Genomic DNA, 15,654 nt, shown 5'->3' on the forward strand with positions numbered 1-15,654 from the left:
AATAAAAAAAGAAAAAAGTACAGATTTGAGTAGACAGTAAGAAAAACAAAATTCTTCTCAAATAAATAAATAAATTTATAATTTGTTCAACACTTTAACTTGATTTTTGTTACTGCTAAATTAAATCTTATTTTTGTTGTGGTCTGACCCCTGCCTCCAACACTCTTTATTATGAAAACGCAATAAATGAGTACTATGGAAACGAAACCCTTTTGTAAGGAAACTAACAATGCTGAAAAAGAGGACCCATAACTCAGTGAAAATGTTACCTACATGTCTTGGTTATGAAATACACCCCACAGCACTTGTACTTTGTTAATAAAAAAAGGAAATCAGTTCCTAATCCAAGCTCCTCATTTTTCTAAAACATAATTATTGTTGTTGTTAGGTGCCGTTGAGTTGTAGACAACTCATAGTGACCCTATGAATGAAAGGCCTGAGCACTGCTCGTACATAGAGTTTAGGGAGGCAAGCCATTTCGGAAGTGGATGCCACTCCTGCTTCCAGGCTAAAACGTAATTAGAGAAATTAAAATTTTTACATGACAAATATGCTGTCTCCAAGATCAGACAACTTCTAAGCCTCATTTTAGAGTCAAACCTCTCTATGATATATAGCAGGGTTGGCAAATTTCCTGTAAAGGGACAGTTAATAAATATTTTGAATCTATGAGGTCACATAATCTTTGTCATACTTTCTATTTTAAAATATTAAAACATATACACATACAATCCAGCCTGTAAGTTTTTAGCTATATAGACATGTCTGTAAATTTCTTTTTAATGAATTTGAGCCTTTATGGTTTTGTACTCTATTACATAGGTCCTTCATCCTACTTTGAAAGTTCAAAATCAGCCTGCTCTAACAACTATTTCCCAATAATTGAAAAATGACTTGTTAATTTATATTCTTTTGTAAATAATATTTATTCAATCTTTGTGAATCTAAATCCTAATTCCTAATTGTAACTTCAAAATATTTGTTAATGGTAGAAATGTTTCGGAGATAAAAATAAAGATCTTCCAGAACTACAACACAAAGCTATATATTTGCAATTTAACATATGCTTTGGTATTCCTTGTCAGTATTAAAAAATACAATTAAAATTTCAATAAATATGCTATATGGTAGAGAAAACCACATACAAAGAGCGAGAATATAAGGGGAAATACAAGATGCAAATATGCAACCCTCGGTACTGTCCTGTAAAAAGGAAGAGTCTAAAAGCAATAGTGTAGGAAGCTCATTAGAGTCTTAAAGATTAACATATTTAAGACAAATCTGGGTTCAAATCCTTTAATAAATGAATTTCTCTAGATCTATAAAGTACAGAAAACATATATGTTTACTTACTATTAAACTAGATAACATAGAAAAGTACTAACCTGCTGCACAGACTATACATAGCATATTATCAAAAAGCTGTTGCTCTTATTACAATCAATGCTTCCTTAATCTAATCCCTAATACCACAATAGCAGTAGCTACATAAGGTATCAAACTGTGGCGAGTCATTAACTCGCAATTATTAGTCCCTCCCTGTGTATGGACAGAAGGGGGGGGGGAATCAAAGACCAATAGTTCAAAGGACTGACTTACTACATGAATATCAGTCTCCAGGGCCGACATCAGAACTATATGGTGTCCAACTATCACTGCCTACCTGTCTGAAAGGGGACCACAATAAAATGTCCCTGACAGAGTGAGAGAAAAATGAGGAACCAAACTCAAAACCATAAGGAAGACCAGACTGACTGGTATGACAGAAAATGGTGAGACCACTTAGTCATTCCTCAAACTTGGAACTGAAATGACTCCAGTGGTCCAACTTTCAGTCTAACAGGCCTATAAAAATGAGTTAACACCAGGGAGGAATACATTCTAGAATAGCCAAACCACAGAAGATCAAAAGGACAACATTCGCCCAGAGATAAAGCTTGGAGGGCAGGAAGGACAGATAAAAGGTTTAATGCAATGGGAACCACAGGGAGGAAATGGGGAGAACGTTATCATAGTGTAGTTATTTTAATCAATGTGAAAAAAAAGTCTACAAACTATTAAATGGCAAACCTAGATTTTCACTCAAATCACACAAAAAAATCTAGTTCCAATTTACAAATTAAATCAAAACAATTTAAAAATTTACTTTCTAATAACCTGATATAAAATCAAAGTTTCTAACTCATTGCTATCGGTACATTATTGACCCTCAAGTTGGTTTTGGAGAGGCTGTACATATCTATCACATGCGAAGAGACTGTCCATCTTTCACCAGGAGGTTTTGGAGAGGCTTATAGTAGCACAACGCCCAACTTTCTCCATTGGAGCCACTAATGGATTTGAATTGAATTCAAATTAGAGAGTGGATTCAAACTACCACAGAGTTAACCTTTGGGTTAGCAGTGTAACTTCTATGTACTAAGCCACCAGAGCTCCCTATAGCCTTACATGTGTGTTGTGTTTTGAGCCATCAAGTTGGAATCTGCTCAGTAACAGTAAATCCCACAGGAGGAGATACAATTGTGCATCTTTCTCCCATGGAGCAGCTGGTGGATTCAAACACCATGCCTTCAGTTTGGCAGCACAACTCCTTACCACTACTAAGCCACCAGAGCTCACTTTCAAAATCATAGCTATCTTTAAATATTTTTACTCCCTCTCCTTCATTTCCTTTAATAACACTACGTCATTTATACTTTAGTTTTTTTAAATTTCTGTTTTTTAAGGGACTAAGAAAACATAAAAAATTATAAATTCTGTCACACAAGTTAAATCAGGTTCTATAAAATGCACTGCTATGTCACCATTAAAAATCAAGAGAGCCATATCAACTTACAGAAAAACTGTTAACAGTATATCATAAATTTTACAATAATATTAAAAATCTGTATAGTATGGCTCTATTGAAGCAAAACTACTGTTTGTTTGTTTTTTTTAATAAAAGCAAATTTGTATTATATACTGGTTTACTTACAAAGTTCATATACAATGTTTTTCACACTGGAGCTTTCTCAAAACTATTGTTTTATGAATAAAAATAACTAGGTTCATTTTGGAGGGGAAAAAGCTAAACAATAAAAACAAATCATCATTTGCACAATGTCTTTAAATACACTCTGACACACAGAACCAATTATTTAAATATAATACGCAAACTCTAAACATGTAATATATGGACTCAGAACTCAACTTTCTCTTCGTTTCGTTTTTATCTTTGACATCACCTGGAAGTATAAGAAATTGTCAACTTTAATCCATCAGATTAAACAGGTCATATTTTATGTTCTTTATTTATCACTTTATGTTTGACTGTTCATAGAAGAATTAAAATGAAGCCAAAAGAATGACAGAGATACACACACGCACACACTTTACAAAAGCAACTAGATTAAAAGATAGAAATTGTTGTAACATAGACTGACCCTAAAACAAATATGTCCATGATTCAGTGACTGGGGTAATAGGGGTAGGTGTGTCAGAGACAATGAGATTGGCACAGGATACAGCAGGGTTTATGGTTGTTGTACATAGTGTCATTATGACTTGCAGGCGACTCGACAGCAACTAACAACAGCATGATCTTGCAAACTAAAATGCATTAATATATATGGTACATACTTTTCCTTTGCCTTGCTTTTGGTTTTTTCCTTCAATATCTTCAAAATCTGTGTCAGAAGAAAAATGTGTCTCTGACTCTCTGTGAAAGAAAAATAGTTATTTAAAATCTTCCATAGACATAGAGATAGAATTCCCCATTTTCATGAAATTAAGAAAGGCTTGGTTAGCTCACTGCAATAATCCCCATTAACATTAAAAGTCATTAAGATGCTTTCTAAAAACATCATATAAATGCACATTACCAAACATCTAAGATTATATAATCAACTATAAAACCAGTACTTCTAAAGCACAGGTATCTAAACATTTTACACCACAGTAACCCCAAGGTGTCCTGTTACAATGCCTTCTTTTCTAGTTTAAAGACCATGACGATCAAGGAAAACTGTATTTTAACACGCAGTATTGACTGAATTGGGACATTTAGCAATGTTTAAGATCCTCTAACTGACTCCTGAATACCTCTCAAGGCCTTAATCTCCTCATCTATAAACAGTATGTGCTCAGTAAAGAATGAAATCTCTGAAATGTCTTCAATCTCTAAAATACAAACCTACAATTAAAACAAATTCTTCCTTATTTGATATGAGAAATACTCCGTATGATATAGATTTTTCTCTTGCACCTAAGAAAGCAGAAAGACTTAATATGCTTGTGTGATATATGCTGCATGTGTAACACAAGAGTCTAGATATTTACATAGTTAACACTGTTGTTATTGCCTTCAAGCCAATTCTGACTCATAGTAACTCAAGAGAGCAGACTGTCCCAAAGGTTTCCTTGGCTGTATGACAGCAGATTATAAAGTCTTTCTCTGACAGAGCTGGTGGGTTAGAACCAGAAACCGTCTTCAGTTACCAGCTAAATGCTTAACTACTGCATCACCAGACCACCTTAAATAATAATATACCCTCCTTTAAATTCTTAAGGAAAAACACATTTATCTTGGCATTTGGGTTATACTGGAGTTTAGAAGTGAGTTATATATACACCAAACAAAGGTTTTATCATCGTAACCGTGTGTTATCAAAGTAAAAGTAAACTATATCGTTCTACATAGTCTTCTCTAAGTGAAATTCTTCAATTTCCATTCTTATTGCCAGAAGAACCATTTGTCCAGAAGCTATGAGGTATATAGTAAATAAAAGCTAATGAAAAACCAATATACTTTGAAAATTTTACTCACATCACAATAGAAAAAAGGTTTTAAAATTTTAAAAAGGTAATGTACTGTGCTGCAATCCCAAAGGTGCACAGTTCAAATCCATCAGATGTGCCACTGGAGAAGGAGGGGCAGCCTCCTCCTGTGCCAGTCGGATCTGATTCGATGGCACACAACGTGAAAGAAAGAAAAAGCTGGGGAAATTATTATTTATAGCTTTTAGATAATGAGAATGCACTATCTATAATCTCCTGTTATGCTGAGAGGTAAATAACTGTTAATAAATTCTGTTTCCCAGAATTAACGCCCCCAAAACTGAATGACCACTATAATGTGACATCTGAAGAAGATTGTTATCATCAATATTCTTTTCGCATACATAAAGGGCCTTGCAAAAAACCCCTGGAAAATGTTCATAAATATCTCAGTGTATAAATAATACTTCTTCCTCCTCAAAAGGATATCAGCTCTCTAGAAAGTTCAGGAATTGCTTTAAGTCTATAATCACTAGTCTTCCCAATATTCCAGTGGTCACAGAGTAAATCACAGGCTCAATTACACTCTTAATCCTCATCTCCAGGCTATCAATCCTCAAGTGAAAGAATAAACCACCAGATGTCTGATTGCTAACCAAAAAGGCTTCTTAAGAAAGCTGACAGAATCAAGAGGAGAGTTTATAATATGTGCAATTAGATATGAAATACTCCCCAAGGTCTGTTGTTCTTTCATGTTTCCAATGTTCTTAAGCTCAGAAGAACCAAAAACTCATCTACCCTAAGTGACATAATATATTTATGGAGTATACAGAGTTAATGATTTAGTGGTTTAAAATTTGATGAGTTTTATTATAAGACTAAATCTTCCAGTCTCTTTATCATTCTTACACATACCCAAATGCTCCCCACACTTAAAATTCTCTTATGTTATCTTGTTTAATGTTCTAATTAATCAAGTTATACTAATAGTATAGTCTATAATATTTTCTGTAGCATATTATCAAGGGATTTTGCATGTCTATATTTTTAAAGTATGACCACATAAAATGCTCTGATTTAGAACCTGACAGTATCTAATATAACATCCCATATACAGCAGGCATTTAATACTTTTAACAATTAACTTTTATAGAAAAATTTAAAATTTAGACTAATGGCAGAATGACAAGAACTCTGCCTTAAGTCAGTTCTAATGTCAATCAAATACCTTAATTTTAACTATTATTGACTTTTATTATTACTGTATTTATAAATCTGATCTGTATTTGTTTTTTAAGATTGAAAACATTACATATAAATTCATAGTTAATACAGATAAAAATGAAGGAATCATTTTTTAGGAATCATTTTTTTAAATATTGTGAATATACAGAAGTGGAAAACTACTTACAAAATTATTTAGATACTAATTTTAGGAAACTAAGTAAAAGTGATTTACTGCCAATTTGATGCTAGTTAAATAAAAAGTTTGCTTTTTGTTTTCTTAACCTATTATATAGCCTGCTCTAAATAAATTTTGTTTTCAAGAATCTGGAAAGTAAATATATACTGAAATGAAAATTACATTAAAATCCATACTTCTAAATACTGGCAACATGCTAATAGAGCTGTAATTTTTATTCTAAAGAAAGCAATATTATGAAAAGCAAATATATCATTAAAAGCAGACACTGGCTAGCACTCTGTACAACTGTACCAATTAGTTGCTTGCAAAATTTTCAATAATCAGATTCTTTCTAAATTAAATCTGAAGTATATTCCAGACTCTAATTTTATATATAGATATAGATATAGATATAGATATAGATATAGATATAGATACAGATAGATAGTCATAAAATAAAATTTGTAAGTTCCACAAATACTTTAACTGAAGTATCTTATTAAACTGAAACTTAGTGTGACAACCTGTTATATTTAATTCCACTGTCATCAGATCAATTTGTACTAATGGAAACCTCTATTGGGTTTCTGAGGCTATACATATTTAGAGGAGAATACCCATCTTTCTCCTGCAGCACAGCTGGTGGGCTCAAACTCAGACCTCTGGGTTAGTAATGCTATCAAGGCTCCTTCTATTATATAAAATACCTCAAATTTAACCAAGGAGTAATTAAAATAAAAAGCTTTTCCATAGGAGAAAAATGAGCCACCCCCTCTCATTTTATTGCTTCTGAAAACCTGCTGAGCGTCAGCTGTGAATTAGTTTGAATTTGATGACACATAATAGCAATGAGGACATTTTAAGAATTTTATGTAGATCCTACCAAAAAAAAGTGAATTAACAAAAAACCCAGAATTGAATAGTAGAAATATAAGTTTTATAGTCTGCAAATGATTAAATAAACGCAGACCCCAAATATGTTCGGAATAAGTATTTACAAGAGCCCAGTCTGTGTCAGTATAAGTTACTTCAAAACTTATATATTCTCTTATAGCCTCACAAGCAGAAATAACTTCCCGTGTTTCTGGGGAAAAAAGGATTTACTAGTTCCCTGCCATTGAATTAGAACCAACTGGTCCTCCAATGGGTTTCTGAGGCTGTAAACCTCCTTGCTCATTTTCCTCCCAAGGAGCTACTATTGGATTAGAATTGCTTTTAGTTTAGTAACATAGCTCCCAACAGACCACAACATCAGAGCTCCCATTTAAGAATTTAAGAATATCATTTACTTACTGAAGTAGATTAAAATCAGTTGGTATTTCTGGAGCTGCTATCATTTCTTTATCATCTTCTGGAACGCTCCAATGTCAGAAATATATTCATATATTTACGTGGATAAAATGATGTTTTCCTCCTTTCTTCTATAACAGACAACTCCTTAAAAGTGGAGGGAAAATTATAAATTTATTATAAATGCACCAAAAATATTGAGAGCAAATACTTATTCTCAAAAGCTAAATTCCCACCCCCACAGCTTCCTGATTGGAGAAGGTAGGCTGGTGAATGAAGGCTGGGGCTGGAAAATTAAGGGTGACCACACAGGACACATCTGGAACCCATTACCATTGGGATTACATTCATGGGCAATTACATGGAGAGAGTGCCTTGGGCCCGGGCCCTCTTCGCAGCTCAGAATCTGATGGCCCAAGATGTGACTTAGGGTGCCCTGTTTCCACAATACGAGGTCAAAGGCACTAGGATGTGCAATATACACTATCCCCAGGTGACTGGCTCTACTCCATCGTCCAGAATGGGCCACACTATCGAGATTGAGGCCGTCAGCCAGCCAAACCCCCCCCCACTGCCTCCTCCACCAATAAAGGTGCAGCTTGAAAACAAAAAAGCCACAACAAAACTAAATTCCCCAAGTGCATCCTGATGCTTTAATCAATAGGGATTTATATTTTTTGTATCTGCTAGATAAATTTGTTGCAACTATTCTAGTTCACAAAGTTGAAGCAAAGATAAAGACGTTTGTATCACATTCAATTATTTGTTAAGATTCTCTAGCTAATTTTTAAAAAGAACTGGACTTGTTATCCCTGTGACACGTTTAAACAGTAATAGGAAATGTTTTAAAAAACCCAAGACTAAAGGGGAAAGGGGGAAAAACATTAAAAAGCAGCTGTTTCTTTCAAAGGGCTTGATTATCAAAAGTAAGAGACAATATGCAAGCTAAGAGTGAGAAAATTTGTGGGAACTCTATCTAATAAGGGTTTAGTATACAGATATAACGTAAACAACTTGAAACAACAGGAGAAAACCCCCAACAAGTTCAATTTTTAAAAACAAGCAAAGGACCTGAAAAGACAGTCTCTCAAAGGGGATGTTCAAATGGCCAACACACATATTAAAAGATACCCAGTATTACTAGCTAGTAAACAAAAAAAAAAACAAAGACACGCCTGTTGAGTTAATTCTAACTTGTAACTCAGAGCATCCCAGGCTATAAATCTTTACAGGAACAGAATACTGAGGAGCAGCTGGTAGATACAAACTGCCTACCCCTCAATTAATGGGTCATAGGTAATTCAATAGCACCTAACAACAAACAGCAACATAGTGCGTACAATGTTGGGTTACTAACTAAAAGGCCCATGTGGATATACCTGTCATTCCACAGAGGAAAGATGGTCAGTCTCCTCCAGTAAAGATTACACAGCCTTGGAAACCCCACGGAAGTGGGCGATTTTTTAAAAAAGATTCAATTACCAGCCCAATATATAAACCACTGAACCACTAGGGCTCCTTATTATTTATTAAAAAAAGAAAAACCAAACACTAACTCATTGCCATCAAGTATAAACTAACTCATAGCTGACACTCCAGTGAGTTTTCAGACTTGTAGATTTCCAATCTTTTCCCATGTACTACTAGCTGGTGGGTTTGAACCATCTACTTTTGTAGGTACTGGAACTTCCTCTCTGCTAGGTCACTAGAGCTCCTTTATTAACTATTAGAAAGATGCAAATAAAAACCATGTTAAGATACACACCCTTAGAATGGCAACACTCCAAAGAGTAAGGTGATCGAGACACCTGGGATTCTTACCCATCATTCTTGAAAATAAAGAGCAGAATTATAGTGGGGAAAGTTTGACAGACCCTCAAAAAGATGAACAAATAACTATCATATGACCTAGCAATCTCTTTTCTCAGTGCATCTAGAAGTGTAAACAAGAACACACAGAAACCTCAACACAAATATTCACAACCTCACTTTTAATTAGTCAAAAAGGTAAAACTCAAATGTCCATCAACAGATGAACACATATGCAAACGTGGTGTATGCACACAATGGAATATAACATAGCCAAAAAGAGAAATGATGTCCCAAAGTGTGCTACAATACAAATAATCCTAGAAGGTACCATACTAAGTGAAATAAATCAGTTGCAAGAGAACAAACACTTTCAAGGGCATTGATTATGGATCCAAGTAAAACGATATCTTGGAAATAAGTATTTTCTCCATTTCTCATGAGGTTCCTGAATAGCAACAAACACTCAGTGATAATAAAACCATGAAATGTGCAATGCGTGAATCTAGGATGATTGGAAGTTGTTAAAAATGAAATGGAAAAAATAAAAATTGACATGTTAGCCATTAACTACTATTATCAGCTACTGCTGCTCCCATTCATAGCAAGCATCTATCAGGTTTCCAAGGATGTAAAAAATAAACCTTTCCTAAAAGAAATTGCTCACCTTTCTCCCTAGGAGTGGCTAGTGGATTAAAATCTTCCAGTTAGCAACCCAAATGTTACTCATTCCACCATGGTTCCTAATCCTTGAGACATTGGTGAGCTAAAGTGGACTGATACTGAACATTTTGGATGTATATGGTTTCCTGTGTTGTTAATGACAAATTTATGAAAACTGGCATTCAAATGTAAAACAACACAACATTTTAAGATCTATTCTGAAATAGAAAGCTGTCAATGATAGTATAATAGCCATTGCCACTGAGTCAGAATCTCCTCGAGTGTGTGTCCAAGGCTGTAAATAGAACAGAGGAAGACTGCACCCATCTCTTCTCTCTTGGAGCCACTAGTGGATTAAAATCACCAGACAGATGCCACCTTTGGGTTAGCAATGCAACTCCCTAGGTACAAGGTCAGCAAAGCTCCCCATAAGTATATTCCTTCCCGTTGCCCTCAAAGCTGAGCCAAACACTGGGCTGGCAATGCAACTCCCTAGGTACTAGGTCACCAAAGCTCCCCCATATGTACCCTCCCTCTTACTGCCCTCAAGGCTAATCTAATTCACCTGTGATCGTGATCGGCCAGTGGGTTTTCAGAGCCTGAAAACTGCATAGGTAAGACTACTCATCTTTCTCCTGGGGAACTGCTGGTGGGTTTACCTTCAGGTTACCAGACAAACTTCCTTCAACTACCGGGCTCTCTTTACATATACTAAGAAAACTCAATTAACATGACTATTCCTAAAATCTATGTACCAAACACTAATGCCAAAGATGAAGAAAATGAAGATTTTTGCCAAATTTTGCAGTTTAAAATTGATTGCAATCCGGTACAAACATGCAATGATTATTACTGGTAATGGGAATTAAAAAGTTAGAGACAAGGAACACTCAGAGCCGGAAAAATAGGTAGAAATAATGTCAAAGATGGATCACATGGTAGAATTCGGCCCCAAGACCAACAACCTATTTATTGGATATATTTTTCTTCAACAATATCAACAGTAACTATTCATGTGGACCGTACTAAATGGGAAGCACAGGAATTAAATACATTCTGTCTGTGATGATGAATGTCATCAGTTAACACAAGACCGGGGACTGACCATCAAGCACACAAAGTTAAAGCTGAAGAAAATTAAAACACATCTAACAGAACAAAAGTGCAACCTTGAGTATGTTGTTGTTGCTGCTATATGCTGTCAAGTCACCTCGCCTGCAACTCATAGCGACCCTATGTACAACATCTCTGAACCCTGCTCTGCCCTGAGCTAACCTACTGTCTAGCACACCTATCCTCAATACTCCAGTCACTGAGTCAATCCATCTCATCAACGGTCTTCCTTTCTTGTACTGTCCCTCCACCCTCCCAAGCATAATGTCCCTCTCTAAGGACTGGTCCCTTCAGGCCACATGCTCAAAGTATGTCAGATGGAGCTTTATGAGCCACCTGAATTTACAGAGCCGCTCATGAAGACTTGACAAGTAGTATTTATTTCCCTAAATAGGACAAAATTAATTTCTAGTATAAAAGCTAGAAGTCTTGTGAGGTAATAATCTTAAAAATACAATTGGTAATTGGAAACTAAAGCAAAACAAATTTTATGAAGACATAATTCTCTCACTCAGTTAAGGGATCTAACTTAAAGGTAGTCTCCTAATAAGTGAGATGCAGCCCGGTTTTAAGAAATTTTCAGATCATTTAGAATAGGTTCATAAAGTTCTTATTTAGCTTTACTCTAGCGCAAGAGGGAAGTCCTGGTGGCATAGATATTAATGGGCAAGGCTGTTAACCAAAAGGCTGGCAGTTTAAACTTGATAGCAACTTCATGGGAGGAGGAGGAACAGGTCTGCTTCCATCAAGGTTTAAGCCTCTGAAACATTTCTAGGCTGTCCTCCTGTAAGGTCATCAGAAGTTGGAATTGCTAAATGTGAGTAGATATTAGTACTCCATTACTGGATGGCAACAGCCGTGGTTAGGACTGGGCGGGGGGTAGGGGGGGATAGCTTGAAACCTTTTCAATTATATAAAATTTTTTTTTTCACACAGAAGTCAAACAGATTCAAGGTTCTAAGAGCAAGGGCAAGGAAGAGTTCACAGTAACTCAGAAATTAACTGCATCAGGATCTCAAGACAAGTCAAATTCCTGTCCCAGTGAAATGCTTGTTTCAAAGTTTCTGAATACTAAAATTTCACCCAACCAATTAAAAGGATCCAGTTAACAGAACAGCAATGGCCTGCCTTTGCCTTTATAGAACGACTAGTACAAGAAATGTAAAAACTTATTTTTACTAGAAAGTACTTGCTTCTATTGCCTATTGTTAAACAAAATCCTAAATTCAATATACCCTTGTTAGAACTTTAATCATTCTTTAAATATCCAATTTGCCACTGAAACAGTTCATCAAAGTTAAGTTTACCAAAAGAACTTAAAAATTTCAAAAGGGAGAAAAATGGAACAGGTGAGTTGGTGTTGGTATTTAGGGACTTGTTTTAACTATCAATTTTAACCTGCAGATGAAGAATTGAACATTTTCCCGTTTTTCTTTTCAATGTCTTCAACTGTATAAAAACACAATTTGCTCCTCCCCAAGACTAAGGATGAAAAACTTCATGAAAAAGATCTTTAAACATACTTAATACCACCTTATGTCTATGAATACATAATAGTCAAATCAAGTAAAAGTTTAATAATCAACTCACATTTTAATTTTTTTAAAAAAATATGCTTCTAGATCACAAGGTGGAGCTCTCTCACCTAGTGTCAAGGAAAATTTTTAAAATAGAGGTTTTTAAGGCTACTGTATTTTTTCATATTGAAATTCTATGTTACAACTTTTTGAGGACTAAACAACGAAAACTCTGGAGGATAAAGCATAGGAATAAAATTTATGTTAAGTCTCAATACTTTTCTTTTGGGGGAAAATATCCCCCACAACCAACTTGTTTCTTCTTATTGAAATCTAAATGACCGTATTTGTACATAAATTGTGTAAACCACTTCTTTAGCTTCAAGCTAATAGTATGCTCCTAAAAATTGGTAAATATATCTACAAATAATTATTTAAAAATAAATAATTGATTGTATATATTTGTTATATGCCATCAAGTTGTCTGCGACTCAAAGCAACCCTATGTACAACAAACAGCTCTGAAGCCTGCCCTGTCCCGAGCCAGTCTCAATGACTCCAACACACCTACCCCCAATGCCCCAGTTACTCTATCAATCCATCTCATCTGGAGTCTTCCCCTCCTGTGCAGTCCCTCTACCATTCCAAGCATGATGTCCTTCTCCAAGGACTACTCCCCTCCTGGCCACGTGAAACTGAGCTTCAAAATCCTTGCCTCCAAGACCTCCAAGAATAAATTTGGTTTCGCCCTCTCCAAAACAGATCTATTTTTCTCCTGGCAGTCCTTAGAATGTTCAAAGACTCTTCTCCAGCACCACAGCTCAATGGCATCAATTCTTCTGTCCTTAGTCACTGTCCAACTGAAGACCATGGACTGGATCAGGTGCACCTTTGTCTCTAGACTGACATCACTGTTCCTCAGTGCTCTGGAGATGTCCCAGACAGTAGATTTTCCCAATGTAATTTGTCTTTTGATTTTCTGGCTGCTGGTACCAAGTGTTTGATTGTGGAGCCAAGCAAGCTGAAGCTGTTAACAACCTCAATCTTTTCTCCATCTATTACAGTGCTGCTAAGTAGTACATATTTTTACATAAACAAATATATAAAAGCACAAATTTGTTTAGCCTAACTTTTCAAGTTATCTGTAATTAATATTTTTATGACATGTCACTTGACGTTTAGATTCTGTATTGAGTTCAGTAATAAAAAAAACCTGCCTGCTAATGATAAACTCAGACACTTACACATACTAACATATACACACACCCCATCCATTGATATGATGCCTTAGTACACAAGTCACTTCTGTGAGGTCTTGCGCCTCAAACTGATCTGGTCACTCACGCTGATGTCTTTTTCACGTTTAGGAAGATATAAGCCCAAAACCCTTGTACCAGCTTCAGTGAAAGATTTTTGCCTGATGCAGTACTGGGGATCTTGCCCTGAGCTTCTGCTCCTAAACTGTCATTTTGTTACTCAGTGTCTCTGCTCTTCCTTTTGAGTTGTGATGCCAGACAACCATCTTGAACATGCCATGGACTGCCAAGAAAATAGGTCTGTCTTAGAGAGTGTGAAACCAAGTTTCTCCTTGGAGGCTAGGATTTTGACGCTCTGTCTCACATACTTTGGGTTTGTGGCCAGCAAGGATCAGTCCTTGGAAAAGAACATCAATCTTGGAAAGGTGGAGTGGTAACACAAGAAAGGAAGACCCCAGAGGAGATGGACTGATACAGTAACTGGGGCAATGGGAGTAGATGTGTTGGAGTCATTGAGATTGGCTCAGGACAAGTCAGGCAGGCTTCAGAGCTGTTGTACATAGGGTCACTATGAGTCAGAGGTGACTAGACAGCACCTAACAACAAAAATGATAAACAGTTCCACTTGGATCTTCAACTCTAAACAAGAAACATTTGCAAATTCATTAAAATTACCTCCCACAAAGTAAAAGAAAATAAATTTTATTTTTAAATCACTTTAAATTTTTGAGGCACTTTTTCCCTCTCAAATGATGACTGTTTTATGTTTTCTTAATACATTTCCAAGTAATCTGAAGACAGACATTAGAAAGCTATGGAAAGAGCCATCACAAACAAGCTTCTTCAGAATCCATATTTAATTGGAGAAGGAAGGAGATCTTAAAAGTAGATTGGTGTGTTAATTCTCTAAAAATATTTAACTGCTAAAAGCTGGCAAACTCAGTATATACACAGCACATGCCACCCTTTATCTTAACACCCCTCCCAGAAAAAGGTCTCATTCCTCTATCTATTAAGAATCAAATTAGGAAATTAATATACATCTTTCTGAAATGCTACCATCATTATAGTACCTAAAGATAGGAACTACTTAAATGTATAACCATGGAGTGAATACATTAATGTAATTAATGTAATATTCATACATTATAATTATGGTGAGTGTATAACAACACAGGTAAAGTTTGCTACATAAAAAAAGCCTATAGGATACAAGACTAACCAAATAAGCAAAGAAAACAGTTAATATGTATATACTGTTGTTCTGTGCTGTTCAATTGGAACCACTCATAACTGAACCTCCAGCAGGTTTTCAGAAGCAGTAAATCACATGGGAAGAGACTGTCTATCCTTGCTGTCAGATTTAAATGGCATTGTGTGTCTTTGGAACTGAGGTGCAGTTTCTTACCACTAGGCCACCAGAGCTCCTGGGTGGTGGGCTCACAGTTATTTTAAATTAGTACTTTATTGTAATAGTTTAAAAAAAATAAATTATGAGAAGTTTAATCACAGGCTACATAAAGAATTATGAAACCACCTAAGTTCCTAAAATCTAACTTATTCATACTTCAAGTCCATAACCTCATAGAGTAAAATATTTACAAAAACTCTTGGGAAGCTCTATTATAAAACTGTATTTATTGTATTCACCTACACAAGTTTAAAAACCCTAATTACGCTTTTTCCCTCCTTTTCGAGCGGATAGGGCTCCTGCAAACATGGTCAACGTTCCCAAAACTCGCCGGACTTTTTGCAAAAAGTGTGGCAAGCACCAGCCCCACAAAGTGACACAGTACAAGAAGGGCAAAGACTCTCTGTATGCCCAGGGAAAGCGGCGTTATGACAG

General features: G+C 35.6%; 1 protein-coding gene across 3 annotated transcripts in view; it reads right to left on the reverse strand.

The window, feature by feature from the left end:
• The window catches only part of STAG2 (stromal antigen 2), a 155,607-nt gene that overhangs the window by 76,674 nt on the left and 63,279 nt on the right, over positions 1-15,654 (reverse strand). For 2 of the 3 annotated variants that reach the window (XM_006885059.1, XM_006885058.1), the window contains 2 exons: positions 7,454-7,597; positions 3,619-3,697 (listed from right to left, as the gene is read on the reverse strand). In XM_006885059.1, coding sequence (XP_006885121.1) covers positions 3,619-3,697; positions 7,454-7,497 — 123 coding nt within the window. In that variant the 5' untranslated portion in view covers positions 7,498-7,597. Of the gene's footprint in view, positions 1-3,618; positions 3,698-7,453; positions 7,598-15,654 lie in introns of those variants that run through there. The other variant, XM_006885057.1, reaches the window with a different exon arrangement.

This window comes from Elephantulus edwardii, unplaced genomic scaffold, assembly GCF_000299155.1.
Source record: "Elephantulus edwardii isolate Elephantulus edwardi_28Jun2011 unplaced genomic scaffold, EleEdw1.0 scaffold00040, whole genome shotgun sequence".
NCBI lineage: Eukaryota > Metazoa > Chordata > Mammalia > Macroscelidea > Macroscelididae > Elephantulus > Elephantulus edwardii.